This window comes from Corythoichthys intestinalis, chromosome 1 (genome assembly GCF_030265065.1).
Source record: "Corythoichthys intestinalis isolate RoL2023-P3 chromosome 1, ASM3026506v1, whole genome shotgun sequence".
Classification (NCBI taxonomy): Eukaryota; Metazoa; Chordata; class Actinopteri; order Syngnathiformes; family Syngnathidae; genus Corythoichthys; species Corythoichthys intestinalis.
In genome coordinates, this window is record NC_080395.1 from 11472716 (window position 1) to 11489178 (window position 16463).

The 16463-nt window shown below is 39.4% G+C and overlaps 1 protein-coding gene across 4 annotated transcripts in view; it reads left to right on the forward strand.

Moving 5' to 3' along the window:
- LOC130921314 (gastrula zinc finger protein XlCGF57.1-like) overlaps positions 1-16463 on the forward strand; it is a 72077-nt gene that overhangs the window by 50030 nt on the left and 5584 nt on the right. For 2 of the 4 annotated variants that reach the window (XM_057845043.1, XM_057845035.1), the window contains exon 3: positions 2017-4814. The exons of 1 other annotated variant lie outside the window; for it this stretch is intronic. In XM_057845043.1, coding sequence (XP_057701026.1) covers positions 2017-4005 — 1989 coding nt within the window. In that variant the 3' untranslated portion in view covers positions 4006-4814. Of the gene's footprint in view, positions 1-2016; positions 4815-10843; positions 11267-16463 lie in introns of those variants that run through there. One more of the 4 variants, XM_057845052.1, reaches the window with a different exon arrangement.

Genomic DNA, 16463 nt, shown 5'->3' on the forward strand with positions numbered 1-16463 from the left:
TGAAACAAATTAATGGAATTATAATTAGGGCTGGGCGATATGGCCTTAAGCACGTATCACGGTAAATTGAGCAGATTTACCTCGATAACGATAAATTCGCCCAAGCGGACTGTTATATAATTTGAAAATCTGAATGAATGCATGAAATACAGATTAACAGTTTCTCTTTGATTTATTTACCAGCTTTCAATTTAATATATTTAACATTTGTACATGCAGTCTAAACATTAAGTATATAAAAATTTATTGTAAACAATAAGAATTCAAGTATGAACATTTATAACAGGTTGTATGGCTTGAACAATGTACATTGTCAAAATTATTATGCCTGTGCAAACATTTCATTATAACTAGGGCTGTCAAAATTAACGCGTTAACGGGCGGTAATTAATTTTTAAAATTAATCACGTTAAAATATTTAATGCAATTAACGCATGCGCGGAACGACCCACTCAAGCATTGCCGCAAACAGACTACAATGGCGCCGTTTGAAGTATATTGAGAGCTAAGGGCAGAGACAAGCAAGTGGAGTGGACGCAGGTGTTACCGGCACCCGCCAAGGGGGCCACTGTTATTTTCAGTGTGACTGGCATTGTCAGATTGAGCAGTGAGGAAGAAAGTGGTCGAGTGAGAGAGTAGAGAAAGTGCGCAGTTAGCGCAGGCTCAAGTGCTGCGTCCCCCACATGCTTTTGTTTTGTTAATAAAAGTTCTCACAATAAGCCATCCATCGGCTCTCGGTGTTTATATGTACACCGCCGTCTTCCTCAGGAGGAAATTGGACGAACCGGGCCAACCGACGACAACGAGCCAACATGAATCGCAGGTCCATAGCACCAGCATTTACCAAGAAGGGCGAATTGGTAACGCAGGCATTTATTGGAGCCGCGCTATTTAATGGAATAAGTGGTGGCATCTCTTCCACAACTGTTATAACTAATGTGGCAAGCGACATGGGGAAGAATAACTGGAGATGATCTTTTTCTTAACACCATGTATTGTACTCAATGCAGAGTATATCATTTGCAGCAACCACTGTGACTCATGGTTGCTCAAATTCCCATCATGCATTTGGGCAGTTTAGAACATTTAAGTTGCTACAGTATCATTTAGTGAAAGCACAACAAAAATAATATTCCTATCTCTCAAAAATAAAATAATGTTCACAAAAAGAAAAGCGCTCAATGCAAAGAGATCTGGCATTCCCAATCAAAATAGCGTTGCAAAATAATACTCGATTCAAACATTGAGTTTAGCTCAACAAATACACTAGATGGCAATATTTAGTCACAATATACAAACTATCAAAATTAGTATAACTTGTACTCACATTTATCTTGCTCCGGTGAAAATGGCTGGGAATGAATGAGTTAAATACCGCTTAAATCTCGAAATAACTATCCAAAAACATGTAATACACACCATTGTACTTTCCTCGCCAAGATGGTGAAGATAAGTCCTTGTGGTTTCCTGACTTTATTCAGCTTCTCATGACATCAACATTTGCAGAATTAAACTAAAATAAAAATGAAATTAAACTAGTTTCCTCTTAAATAACAGCAATTCAAGTTTTTGTCGATAACTCGCTGCTGATACAGCAATAACAATGAACACATACAAATAGCATGCATCAGTTAGCGTCCGCACATCATCAAAAATAATCACATCAACTCGCCCCAAGTGTTTGACAACTTTTGAAAATGCACAAGAAACGGTAGAAACCTGTGGATGCTTCGAAAGTAAGAAATGTGTGCGCAGGCTCTTTCCTCTGTCACACTCGGCTTCTTCGTGGGAGCAAATGGCTCTTCATTGTGTGTGTGCGCTCACTCAGCGTGAGCAAATACGTTCTATGTAAATGCGCTCTGACTTGCAAGTCTCGCATGCGGAAGTACTACCTGCCCTACATTTCCAACGCCAAAATGAAGACATGCATCTCAAAACAAAAGTCAACATTATAAAAAATTTCTCGAGATCTCCGACGTCAGCAAATCCCGTGATGTTTTTTTTTCCCCCACCCAGAGTCCCGCAGACCTCACTGTAGAAGATCTTCACCCTGAGAAGCACGACCACCTCCACGTTGAACAGAAGGAGGAGTCCGACATGCCGTGGATCAAACAGGAGGTGGAGCCAGAGACCCCTGACATTAAAGAAGAAAAACAGGAAGTTGAAATCCTCAAGTTTCCAATGGGTGTCAGTGTGAAGAGCGAAGAAGACGAAGGACCAAGCGAAGAGAGCGGAGCAGCGAAGCCTTTAAGCGACGGCTCATTTCAGCACGTGACAACAAAAGGAGAGGGACGATCGCAACCGGACGGCCTCTTAGCTCCTCTTTCAGACAGCGACGACATAACGTCACATTCTTCTGATTTTGATACTGATGAGGAGGAGGATGACTTTGACCGAAATGCTTTGAAACCCTTTGACAAGTCGTCATTTAAAAGAGACTCAAAAGAATGTGCGGTTAGGAAACCTTTTCCCTGCTCACTTTGTGATGAAACATTTCCTTCGAAATGCAAGTTAAAGGCACACGTGCGTACACACACTGGAGAGAAGCCTTTTTCCTGCACAGTTTGTGGTAAAAGATTCACTCGGAAGGGACAATTAGTAATGCACACAAGAAACCACACCGGAGAGAAACCTTTTGCCTGCACACTTTGTAGGGAAAGATTCACCAATAAGGGAGGTTTAAACAAGCACACAAGCACACACACTGGAGAGAAGCCTTATGCCTGCACACTTTGTGATAAAAAGTTCTTCACGAAGGCCAATTTAAACATTCACACAAGAAGACACACTGGAGAGAAGCCTTTTGCCTGCACACTTTGTGGTAAAAGATTCACTGAGAAGAGAGTTTTAAACAAGCACATAAGCACACACACTGGAGAGAAGCCTTATGCCTGCACATTTTGTGATAAAAAATTCTTCAGGAAGGCAAATTTAAACATTCACACAAGAACACACACTGGAGAGAAGCCTTTTGCCTGCACACTTTGTGGTAAAAGATTCACTCAGAAGGGACAATTAGTATTCCATACAAGAACCCACACTGGAGAGAAGCCTTTTGCCTGCAGAGTTTGTGGTAAAAGATTCACCGAGAAGGGAGGTTTAAACAAGCACACAAGCACACACACTGGAGAGAACCCTTATGCTTGCACACTTTGTGATAAAAAATACTTAACGAAGGCAAAATTAAACATTCACACAAGAACACACACTGGAGAGAAGCCTTTTGCCTGCACAGTTTGTGGTAAAAGATTCAACGAGAAGGGAGTTTTAAACAATCACACAAGCACACACACTGGAGAGAGGCCTTTTGCCTGCACAGTTTGTGGTAAAAGATTCATCGAGAAGGCAAAATTACTATTTCACACAAGAACACACACTGGGGAGAAGCCTTATGCCTGCACACTTTGTGACAAAAAATACTTCACGAAGGCAAATTTAAACATTCACACAAGAACACACACTGGAGAGAAGCCTTTTGCTTGCACACTTTGTGGTAAAAGATTCACTCAGAAGGTACAATTAGTATCGCACACAAGAAACCACACTGGAGAGAAGCCTTTTGCCTGCACGCTTTGTGGTAAAAGATTCATCAACAAGGGAGATTTTAACAACCACACTAGAACACACACTGGAGAGAAGCCTTATGCCTGCACACTTTGTGATAAAAAATACTCCAAGAAGGCAAATTTAAACATTCACACAAGAACACACACTGGAGAGAAGCCTTTTGCCTGCACAATTTGTGGTAAACAATTCGCCCATAAGGGAAGTTTAAACATTCACACAAGCACACACACTGGAGAGAGACCTTTTGCCTGCACTGTTTGTGGTAAAAGATACATCGAGAAGGGAGGTTTAAACAGACACACAAAAACACACACTGTAGAGAAGCTTTTTGCCTGCACACTTTGTGAGAAAAGATTTATTTGTAAGACTGATTTAGAAAGACACAAGCGTAAACACACTGAAATACATAATGATATGAAAAAGTGCTGCAACGATTAATCGATAAACTCGAGTAATCGATTAGAAAAAAAGATTTGAATTAAATTTTGCTGCTTCGAGTATTCGTTTAATTGAAGTGGCGTTGTAATGGTTTATTTTGAAAGTGTTTGCATTTAGTTTTATTGATTGGGGTGGATACACTGCCCACTTGTCTGCCTCATTTCACATTGGTGAATCCAGCTGCTCCCTGTTAAGACCAACATAAGCTTTTGCTTGAGTTGATGTTCTTTTTTTTTTTTTTTTTTTTTTTTTTTAATGCATTCGTAATTTAGTTTATAGGTATATTTAGCTGTTTTTTGTGGGAAGATGTGTCTGAACCATTTGTTGAGAGCATTGTAAAAAAAAAAAAAACACAACATTTTACAGCATTTAAGCTAGCGGACTTTTGCTGTGTAAGTTAGCCAATTGTTCTTTTGTTGTACATAGATCCTCATTTATTTACTTTTTTATACTGTTTGAGGCTGAGCACAGGTATTTTAATTTTTCATGTTCCTTATCCGATTATTCGATTATTCGAACTAACTAGTTCATCGATTAATCGAGTACTAAAACAATCGATAGCTGCAGCCCTAATATGAAATGACATAAAGAACAAAATTATTTTTCAGGTGCTGTTCTTTTTCACAACTATCCATAATACTGTATATGGCGGAAAACACACAAGGCTGAAAAAGCAATTTCTACTCTTGCACCCCTCTATTTAATAAAATTCTGTATCGTAAGCCAAAAGAGCTGTTGTGTTTGATAGAACAATATGTTTGTATGCTGCTAGAGCAGTTTCATGGCGTATTATGCCTCCGGACTATTTTTAATTTGTCCGTTTTACCCTGGAGAATCCCGTTTACAGACACTGAGCAACCGATTCTGTTTGATTCCTTCATTTGTTTCGTTGCCGCTGCTGTGCTCGCTGTCGATAGTCTTCTGTTGAGTTCCAGAAATTATGTCACACTTCCAGGTTTGGGAATACAGTATTGATGAAGAGCTAAAAAAAACACAAAAAAAACCGCAGATCATCCTTGCAGTTACGTGTTGAAATAACACGTTTTTTTCGACGAACTTGTCCAAATTTTATGTTTGAAATTGTCACGACAAGGCGGCATGGAGGACCAGGCGCGTCCATAGTGGGGGGGCGGAGGGTGCTTGAGCACCTGCCCCTTTGTAGGTGCAAAGGGGAAGATGCCCTCTCCTACATGACCAAAGTTCCCCTTTTGACAGAGTTTTTTTTGTTTTTTTTTGGTGCGTATGTGTGTGCTGGCTGAGTGCAGACACACCACAGAGAACTTTACTTGAACACTGACAAAAACTTTAAAAAGAAAAAAAGCTGTCTGAGTGCCTCTAAGCCTCCGCATACACCCCCTCCCCTGTTCCTTTTTGGCCTGGGTGTGTGGTGAGGAGTCCGAGGACATCTGGTGGTCTTAAACATGGTTTTACCCTATTAAACCGTGTTCGAGCAAATTGTGAAAATCCTTACACCAGGTTTACTTTGGGGATGTTTGAAAAATAATTAATTCGTAATTTTCTCTTTTTCTACTTCTATCATTTAAAAGCCACCAGGGAATCAGATTTTTTTTTTAATTTAAGATTTATATTTCATTATGTAGACATGCCTCAGAAGGAAAGGAGGTTGAGGGGTTAAATAAAGGAGCTGGAAGAGGCTGTTAACTCATTTGCAACCAAAAACGTATAAATATGTTCTATTTTTAATCGCTTCAGTGTCCCAAAAACCTATTTATACGTCTTTTGCGGTTGGTTGGTTTGTTTGTTTGTTTTTTATAAAAGGCATCTATAGGTTCCGATGTATCTAAGATACAATGCAAACTACTAATACAAACTGGCCACTGGAGGTCAGTAGCGAAGAAAGGAAGTGAAGAAAAATAGTCAGGAAACGGAAGTTGGAGGGATCTCGTGAAGATGCGTGAGAATTTGAGGAAAAATGTGGAGAACGATCGGAAAAAAAGGCAAATGACACTGGAGGAGTGTTTTGAAAAGAAAACGAAACGAGTCAAAGAAGGATTCAAAAAAATCTATCTTGATGAGACAGACAGTGACGTCAACAACAGCGTCAGGTTTCACACGCGTTCTGCGGAGCTCACGTTGCGTTACTCCTTAGCGCGAGGTTGAAACCAACGATGAATATGATAAAGATGATGAAAAAAGTGAGACCGAGCTTGATCCGGACTCATCAGATTACCGTCCTGGGAGCCACCTCATCTAACCGGGAGCAGCCGAGAGCCTTCCCCATTGTTATGTGCGCAAATAGTTCAACAGTTCAATAGTTTACTTATGTGTAAATAATTTGTTACTTTGCGATCAAAAGCTGTATTTGTCTTGTTGTTTGTTATTTTGTAAAAGGAAAACATTATTCAGATGTTTGGGATGTCACATACAGTGGGGAAAATAAGTATTTAGTCAACCACTAATTGTGCAAGGTCTCCCACTTGAAAATATTACAGGGTGAGATCTTGCATTGAGCCCCAGATCGAGGGAGATTATCAGTGGTCTTGTATGTCTTCCATTTTCTAATAATTGCTCCCACAGTTGATTTCTTTACACCAAGTGAAGAGTGAAGAGTTACAGAAAACGTTTGGCCTCCGTTATTACCTACAAAGGGTACATAACAAAGTATTGAGATGTACTTTTGATATTGACCAAATACTTATTTTCCACCATGATTTGCAAATAAATTCTTTAAAAATCAAACAATGTGATTTTCTGTTTTTTTTTTTTCTCCACATTCTGTCTCTCATGGTTGAGGTTTAACCATGTTGACAATTACAGGCCTCTGTAATCTTTTTAAGGAGGAGAACAATTGGTGGTTGACTAAATACTTATTTGCCCCACTGTAAGCAAAAAAATAGCTGTGTTAAAGTCAAAGTTACGTTTGAAATGTATGCTTTCACAAAAAGCTCAATTTCTTTGTTTTTTCATCAGAAATTGGAAAATTGCTCAAACTAAGCCATTTTCTAATGCTGATTTCTAAAGAATGGTAAAAGATATTAACTACATTTTTCTGCTGAAAGAAGAGAGTCTAATCTTTCTTTTGGTGGGTTCCATGTCTATATAGCAACAGAACCATTTTTTCTGTGGGCCTTGCAAAATCAGTCAAAATCCAGTAAAACGGCCAGGAGCGAAGGGCCTTGCTCCGGTGAAAATAGCTGGGAGTGAATGAGTTAAAGGTAGATCCCTAATCAGCTGGGTGAAGAACACCATCAGTAAGAATAATACAGTTTGCAAGGATATTCAGGTATAAAATCCAACAATTACACAATTGTTCTAAAGCATTTTGTATCATTATCATTACAGTGGGGCAAATAAGTATTTAGTCAACCACTAATTGTGCAAGTTCTCCCACTTGAAAATATTAGAGGCCTGTAATTGTCAACATGGGTAAACCTCAACCCTGAGAGACAGAATGTGGGGAAAAAAAAAAAAACAGAAAATCACATTGTTTGATTTTTAAAGAATTTATTTGCAAGTCATGGTGGAAAATAAGTATTTGGTCAATACCAAAAGTTCATCTCAAGACTTTGTTATGTACCCTTTGTTGGCAATAACGGAGGCCAAACGTTTTCTGTTATTCTTCACAAGCTTTTCACACACTGTTGCTGGTATTTTGGCCCTCTAGAGCAGTGATGTTTTGGGGCTGTCGTAGGTGCTAGAGTTGTCAAATATGAATAATAATGAAGTAATAGTTTTGAATAGTTTTGTGCTGCTGGTGGCTAAGTGAACAACTCGTGGTTTGCTCTCAGATGAACAAGTTGAGGAAGTTTTGATATAGAGGTTGAAGGAAGAGGAAAAGACTGAGTCACAGCCAGAAAGTGTTGATGACAGTGTTGATTTCTATTCACTATTCCTGCCCCCCTCCCGTTAAAGTCTGTCACATTCACAGCCAATTATACTGCATAGCTGGTTAGACTGGAAGTTATGTCGTTGTAAAGTATTACATTCTTGTTCATGTACCCCTTTTGCATAAGTGGATTTTAAGGGGGGGGGGTCATGGGGGGGCCAGGCCCATCCCTGGTGGCCGAAAAGTGTTTATATAAAAGTTGTAAAGCAATAAAACTGCTCCAAAAAATGAATGAAATGAACAAAAAATTTTTTATAATGGGTCAAAATTATTTTTCGAACAGCTCATGTGACTAGCACTTTAGATGGTCATTTGCTTTGCATATAATTTAAAAAAAAATTAGGGGAGGGCAATTTTATTTTTCAAATGATTTTTTTCTTTGATTGAAAATATTGATTGAAGCAACTTTTTTGGGGATTGAATGATTTAGACACAAATGTCCTACCCATAATATGGCCTAAACACGAAAAGGACTGCTTCAATCAATGAAGAATTAAGTGTTCAAATGCAGATTTTTAAATCTCAAATATTTTTTCGCATCCAAAAACTTTTTCTATGATTGAAATTTGTCTTTTTTTTTTTTTTGATTGAAGTGATTTTTCTTTTGAAGCAACTTATTTTTTGATTAAATAATAAAGACAAAAATGTCTTAGCCAAAATGTGGCCCAAACACAGATCAACATTACTTCAATCAAAAAAGTTGCTTGAAAAAAAAAAAAAAAAAACTTCAATCAAAAAAAAAAGAAAGAAATCCAAGAAAAATAGGTTTCACGTGCATTTTTTTGAGTTTCAAATTTATTTTTGCATTCAAACACTTTTTTAAATTTTTTTATTTAAGCGACTTTTTTGGGGGTTGAAAATCTATATTTTGATTGAAGCAGCTATTTTTATTTATTGAAGCAACTTTTTTTTTTTTATTGAATAGTAAAGACACAAATCCAGGGGATACAATTTTTTTTACAATTTTTGACTGGGGTAACTACATTGGCACGACACCGGCGGGTGTACCATATTCAATGGATGACGATCTTGGCGTAAAGTATTCTCTAAGCGGCCTGATTTAGAATTCCCCTCAAGAATGATCAGAAACAAAAAGCGCTCATTTTCAACTTTGCGTTTTGGGGTCATCAACATGTTGTGCCCCCCTGCCCCAAAAGTCAAACTCCACCTATGCCCTTTTATTCTTTTATGAAATACTTTGTTCTTTCCATTGTTAAATGTGCTGATAAAAAAAGGTAAAAAAAAAAAAAAAAAAAAGATCCATTAAAATCAATTTCACCAACCCATGGAGGCCTAGATTTACTACTCAAAATTAAAGACATTCCCAAGGAGTGACGACATCTGACGGATATGTTCAGTCTTTTTGAAGTTGCTGTGCGGTGGGGAGGCTAATCAGAAGGGTTATCAGGGCAGTGTCCAGGAGTGTCAGTCTTGAAATGAGCAGGAGAGTTTGTGCGTTACTGTTGCCAGGGTGACGGGAGTTACCGTGCCAATGGAATGCGACACCATCTTCGAATGTGTGATTGGGCTCTAGTATGTCTGACAACCAGGTTTGTTCCAATTCTATTTATTTTCGCACCAACCCGGCAAGGGCGCGTACATTGTTGCCCTCACTGCTCTCCGCTATCTTGGTCCAGGCACGTTTTTCCACTGGACTACGTCAAAGTCATTGCCCCCCCCCCCCCCCCCCCGCCACCAAATTTTCCTCTCAGGCACTCAAATTTTAAATATCTTCTGTTTATTAAAACTATAGTGTAATCAACAATCTTATTTTATGAGGTACTCAGGTACAGGCAATAAAAGCAGGTGTGTTTAAGCATGATCGATGTTTAGCAGGTCGAGTAATTCTAAAAAAGTATTTTATAACTATTTTAAAGCTCTTCTCTGTTCAACATAAAGATCAACCAGGGCCGGCCCAGGCCATTTGGGGGCCGGAAGCAAAATAATGCAAAGGGGCCCATATTTTTGGCCCGCCATCTCGTCACAGTGTACTGTGAAACCCATACATGCAATCCAACCCATACGTCCATATTTTGTATATTTATCAGATTTTGTTGCGCTGCATACTTCAAACTTCTCACCCCAAATAATTGTCAGTACTTAGAGTAGATAGCGCCAAACCTTTTTCTAAAAGAGGAAAGAAAGAAGTAAAGGAAGAACTTTTATTTTTTTAAAGCTTGTAATCAAGTATCAAAATTCACAAAAGTCAAATAAAGCAAATCGTAGTAAACGAAATAGAATATAAATTAAACAATTGCCAGATTGGGGACCCCCTAGTGGTCAGGGACCCTAAGCAGCTGCATAGTCTGCGTATAGGCTGGGCCGGCCCTGAGATCAACTTTTGACGAGTGTTACTTGGGGACATAGCTGATGTAAATTTATGTTGGTATTTTCAATTTGTTAATTAAGTTTTTAATAACGTATTTATCAGTTTATCAATTCATTTATAGCATATAATTTAAAAAATAAACATGAACAATGATTTAAAATATATATATATATATTGGCAGTTATAATCTGTATTTTAATTATCAGTCATGTGAAACAACCTGCTCTAAGTCTAGGCGTCTTGCCAACAGCGACCTCTCCTGGCCGTTCTTTCTCATCGCCTCGATGTAGTTCTGCCTTGCACTCTTCTTTCGTACTTTAGGAATGGTTAGCGAAGAAGAAAAAAAGCTAAATTAAATAAGCCTGAGAAGCTTCAATGTTTAAAAATGAAGCGAATTCTTTGTAATGTTCCTTGAAAGAAGAAGTGCAGCGGAAGCAGGACAGTAAATTGGATAAAGTCTGTGTATACATTTACGAAATATATTAATTCTGAGCCTTCAAATTGAGGTATTAATAGTGATGACTATAATTCGGATATGTTGATCATATTTGTTGAACATTTTTTGACTCCAGAGATGTAAAGTCGTGATGGAACTTCCAAACGCTTGATCATATTTGAAGTTTCAGCACCTGAACGTTTCTACTTCCGGTTCACTTGACGCAACATTTGTTGACCCATCCGTGGTGTGCGGTTCTTTTGTGTACTGTTCTCGTAACCTTACGAGCAACACTAAAACGTCTCAATCTAAAGCATAGTGGAAGTTGTTTGGCTTTATGTTGAAGCTTTGCAGGCTTACTTAACTTAGTTTAGTTTAGCTTAGCTCGCTAGCTAAAACACGCTAACGCATTCCGATTGCTTTGGTTTCACGCCACTTCCGATTTGTAAAGATTGTTTTAAGGAAAAGTCGATCGGTTAACATGAGAGTGATTACTGTATAAGGCTCTTCTCGACTTGTATTTAAGATGCGACAAACACTGACTGAAGGCTAACGAAACCCAAACATCAAGTCAAATGGTAGAGACATGGAAAATGAGGAGAGGAAATCCAGGTCACGACGTACAACTAAAAAACAAAAGAAAATGAGGGTAAGAGCATGACATTTGTTGGTGTATTTTTCATGCAATATATGACTTGTTTTGATGAGATAGTGATCAATGATTGTGACTGTAGGGATCAAGCCCATATTCGACTTGCGTCACAAGGCTCACGATAACGATGATCTCACGATATGGTGATAACTAGAGGCGTGCGAAATGTCCGATTCTTAGATTATTCGCGATTCAGCCGTGGAAGATTCGAGAACGATTCACAACTATCCAAATTCCGATTATTGAATTATACCAGGTAGAGCGGAAGTAAAACACAGTCAGCGCGGTCTTTGGAACGCAATGAGGAACGGACCGAGAGTAACTATCATGTTCAACTCATGCTGTTTGATAAAAAAAACAATCATACCTGACTGCGGCTGACAGCCGCTACAAACAACGCCCAGTTGCTAGTTGCTACAAACATACGGCTACAGTAGATATCATGTATATGTAGAACTAGATGCAAAATGACAGATGACGTCGGTGTTAGAACTTGTATTATTGAACAGAGATGCGAAATGACAGACTTTCCGGCGTAAGTAAACAGCCGCCATCTTAAAGCAGTAGACCTCTCTAGAAGGCTCTGTTGTAGCGAACCTAATTAACTTTTTATCTGAAATACTCCTAAATCAGCAGAATATTGTCTTGAATCTATCTTTAAATGATGAAATAGTGTTAAAACTTTGACAAAAGTTTTGGAACTAATGTACAAAACATTAAAAAAAAAAAAAAAAAGAGGGGGGTGCATCAATAATCGTTTTATACTCGAATCGGCGCCTCTGAATCGTAATCGAATCGTTAGGTGCCCAAAGATTCCCAGCTCCAGTGATAACACAATTATTAATACACGAAACAGGAAATAATTTGATTAATTTCTACAAAACAATGTTGTTTTCGTCAACAGTGACGATAATGAAAATATTTTGTCAACGAACACTTTTTTCATGCGAGACGATAACGAGCTAAAGATGTGTTTTGGGAGACTAAAACACAATAAACCTAAGGCCAGTTTTCATCTGACGAGACAAAAATCCTCAATGATTTTCATCACATGTTTACAATGTATGGCATTTTTATGTGTAGTTAACCTGCATGGTAGCGTTGTCTGCTTGTGTCACTCTTGTGACATGCTGCACCCCCCCCCCCCCCCCCCCCCCCCACACACACACACATACATACAATCACTGAGTGACTAACTCAATTCATTTTTGGGAGGAGTAATTTGTAACTGTAACTCATGACTCTTTTAAAGTAAGATTAACAACACTGCACCCCACTCACCAGTGCAGTGTCCTCCAATCTCAAGGCTTGCACACACGGTAGGATTTGTTTTCTTATCTTGGCCAGAGAAAAAATGCAATTTTGCTGTCGCCTTGAAAGTGCGTACGACAGGAGAAAAAAAGTCTCAAATAAGATTATTATGTGAATTAGAATCATATTTTGAGACGATTCGACTATATACAACAATTTAGGAAAGCGCAGATGACGAGAAATTAGTCTTTTAATCTGCCGGTTAGCCGCGCCTACCATTATCGGGCATCCCCGACGGGTGGATGACGTCATCGGAGTCACGATTTCATCTGATTTAGTGTGCAGCCCATTGAGGGGGAATTATTCACAATGAGGAAAACACGACAAAGAGAGCTGCAAAATGTCATAGTTTCAGTCTCTCTACTCCAATATTTTTACAAGATATTCTTTTATCCAAATATTTCTCCCCAGTAGCTAAATTAATGCCATGGTCATGACAAATAACAGTCTTGTGCTAAATGGGATATGAAATAATAAAAATGCATTTATTCAAGACGACATTGCGTCGACTTCACCTTTACTGTCGCACCTCCCGAACGATATTTTATGCCACCTAAATCGGTCTTATGTCATTTCCCTTCCCCGGCTTCGGAGAATGTAAACAAACCAAGAGGCGTGACAGCTAGCCGACATTCTATCCCGAGCCGAGTAATGTTTCAAAGTTTTTGAAGCGGAAAATCACACATAACTGGCCCGGATCATTTCACATGACGACTGGGTTGTCGATTGTCTTCGCCAACTGACAAACCACCCGGCTGAGAGCAATTTACAGCTCGTTCCCCTGCTACTACAGACAGGAGAGCTCGCCGGGGAAGCAGCTGGACAATGACCGCCGAACAAACCGGCCGATGTCTGAGGAGCATGTAGCTGCCAAATGGTCAACACGAATATGGTAAAATAATGCTTTACTACACGGCGAAGTCGTAAACATAGAGAGACTCAGTGGAGGAGGGCGGCTGCAGTTGTTGTGCAGCTAGCGTGTGCAGCTAATGTGTATGTGGAGAGCTTTTTACATGCCCATCCATGATCAAACGTAAGTAGTCCTTTATTTTAAGAAAGGTTGTAACGTTTACTTTGTAATCGCTGTATTCGCGGCTATTTTTAACACAAAGTTGCAATTTCTGATCTGTCGGAAAATTTGACAGAACACCGGAAGAGGGGAGCACATGAAGAGGGGAATAAGCCGAGTATAGTGCTCTCCTGGCGGGGGGATGTGCGACAAGCCGCCGGTCGTCGGCCGAGTGGACAAGGAGCATGTCAGCCACAAAATGCAAGCTACCTACATATTAAAACGATTCCAGTATTTGATATAATACAAAACACGATGTTTACTCATTTCCTCGAAAGTCCCATGGTCCCACAGTAGTAGGGTTTGTTTTGGTCAATATCCACCGGTGAATAGTAATATTTTGAAACCCAAAAAAAGGCGCACACGCCTCTACCTCCTTACAGCAAGATTTTTCTGCAGCCGTTTGGCTGGCGTGATGTGAAAAATAAATACACTTAATGTCGGGTGAAAGTTTGGTGAACCTCCCTTAAGCCACACTCCATCACATTTGCTTGTAGCATTAGCTGCTAGCGTTAGCCTGCCGGGCTTCTGTTTGTTTGGCTTCCAGATAACTACTTGACTCCATGCATGAGCACACCGACTGCTTTCTTAAAGGGGAATGAACGTAGCCGAACAACATAGAGTCAAAGTGGGATGAAAAGACTATATTTTCTTGTTTTATTAAATTACCGAATTTACCGACATGGTCAAAATTACGTCTGTCATCGTGAAGAATTTCAGTACCGTATAAAATTTACCGTACTGTTCGGTACGGTAAATTTTCGGTTTACCGCCCTGCTCTAAATATAATTCATTCTTATGGGAAAATCCTTCTCGACATACGACCAATTCTACCAACAAACAAGGTCCTGGAACAAATTTACTTCGTATGTAGAGGTAGCACTGTACAAGTAAAAAAAGTATTCATTGAAAAGAATACTCAATAAGTAACATTGTGAGTAACTGTAGAATATGAATGATTGTTAAAGATTGGTATATATATTTTTTTCCCAGCATAACATCATCTATATAAACTGTTATCATTACACTGTACTATAACCCAGGGGTCCCCAACCTTTTTTGCACCACGGAGCGGTGTTATTTGGGTCTTTTTTCATGGACCGGTGTTCTGACAAATTTTGGAACCCATCAAAAATTGAAGGACTTGTAGAAAAGTTCTTCACAGATACATCCTGCCATGTTAGCTGCACACAACAACTGCACACCGCTCTCACCATTAACGACTTCGCCTTGCCGTTAAGCATTAATTAAGAAGCCCGCTTCACAAAGATACGATGTTGGAAATTGTAGCAAGGTTTTCAATGCTCTCGTAGCGATGTCAGGATATTCCGGAATGACTTTAATCCAGAACCTCTGTAGAGTCGTTGTCTCAAATGTACGTTTAATATGGTCGCCGTCATTTGCGATCTCTACAAGTTGATCCTCCTGTTGCGCAGACATGCTCGAATCACTCGGTTTATTCACAAACGGATCACGGATCCACTCCTTCGCAGTTCGTGGGTTTTCGAGGTTGTAGTCTCGTCAGGTGCCCTTTTCGTCGTAAAAATATCTCCAAAGACGTCTGTTTTCCAGTCATCTTCAACTGTGTGGGGGCTAATTATTTCCGGGAACAAATGTGCTGCGCCCGCGGCCTAGTAATACGTTATTGTCGAAGACAAGCGCACATAGATATATTATATACACAAACAAGATGTACTGCTAGCAGTCCAATCAATTGATTTCTATGACGACATTCTAATCTATCCCGTAGTATTATATCTAGAGTAGACAGGGATATTGGTGTTTTAAGCAGGGGCACAGGGTTAATTCAGCCAGAACGCGGTCGTTATTAAATTATTGTTTCTGTGCGGCCCGGTAGCAAATGCGCTACGGACCGGTCCGCGGCCCGGCAGATGGGGACCCCTGCTATAACCTATTACATAACCATATTAGGCCAAAAGATGACACAAAAAGACTCAAATTCAGACCAAAACAACACTTAAAACATCAATTAGTCACTGTTTTATCTTAATACTGCCTTGATGAGGTGACGATGTCAACCATTAGTTTTTTGGGACCACATTACGATGCTGATACAATATTTTCAACAACTTTTGGAATTGTTTTGACCCCCCCACCCTCTATGCACTGTCGAGTGATAAAAATTTGACGGAAATAAAATATAATTTTCTTGTGGAAAAAATACATGTGTACAATGTGTACGTGAATGGTTGTATGTCTCCATGTGCCCTGCAATTGGTTGGCAACCAGTTCAGGGTGTCCCCTGCCTACTGCCCACAGTTAGCTGGGATAGGCTCCAGCACCTCCGCGACCCTCGTGAGGAAAAGCGGCATGGAAAATGAATGAATGAATATATATATATATAATCACCCGTCCAAAGAGCATGAGCGCGCTTTAGTGGAGAAAAAAATATTGTCACCTTTGATTGGTAGAGTGGAGCATGTGGTCATTGTTGCAACGTCTCATTGGTGAAAATGACAGAGCCTCTGTCGGCATCTCTGGCAAAAATAAAGTCAATATGTAGAATAAAGAGGAAAAATATCTATTGTCATGCAACACATATGAACACAAATTATGCTTCTCAGCCCACCATTAAATAAAACTAGGGCTGTCAAAATTATCGCGTTATCCTGCGGTAATTTATTTTTTAAATTAATCACGTTAAAATATTTGACGCAATTAACGCACATGGCCCGCTCAGATTAAAATGACAGAAGTGTAATGTCCGCTTGTTACTTGTTTTTTGTTATTTGGCGCCCTCTGCTGGCGCTTGGGTCCAAATGATTTTATGGGTTTGGGGAGTGAGCATGGTGT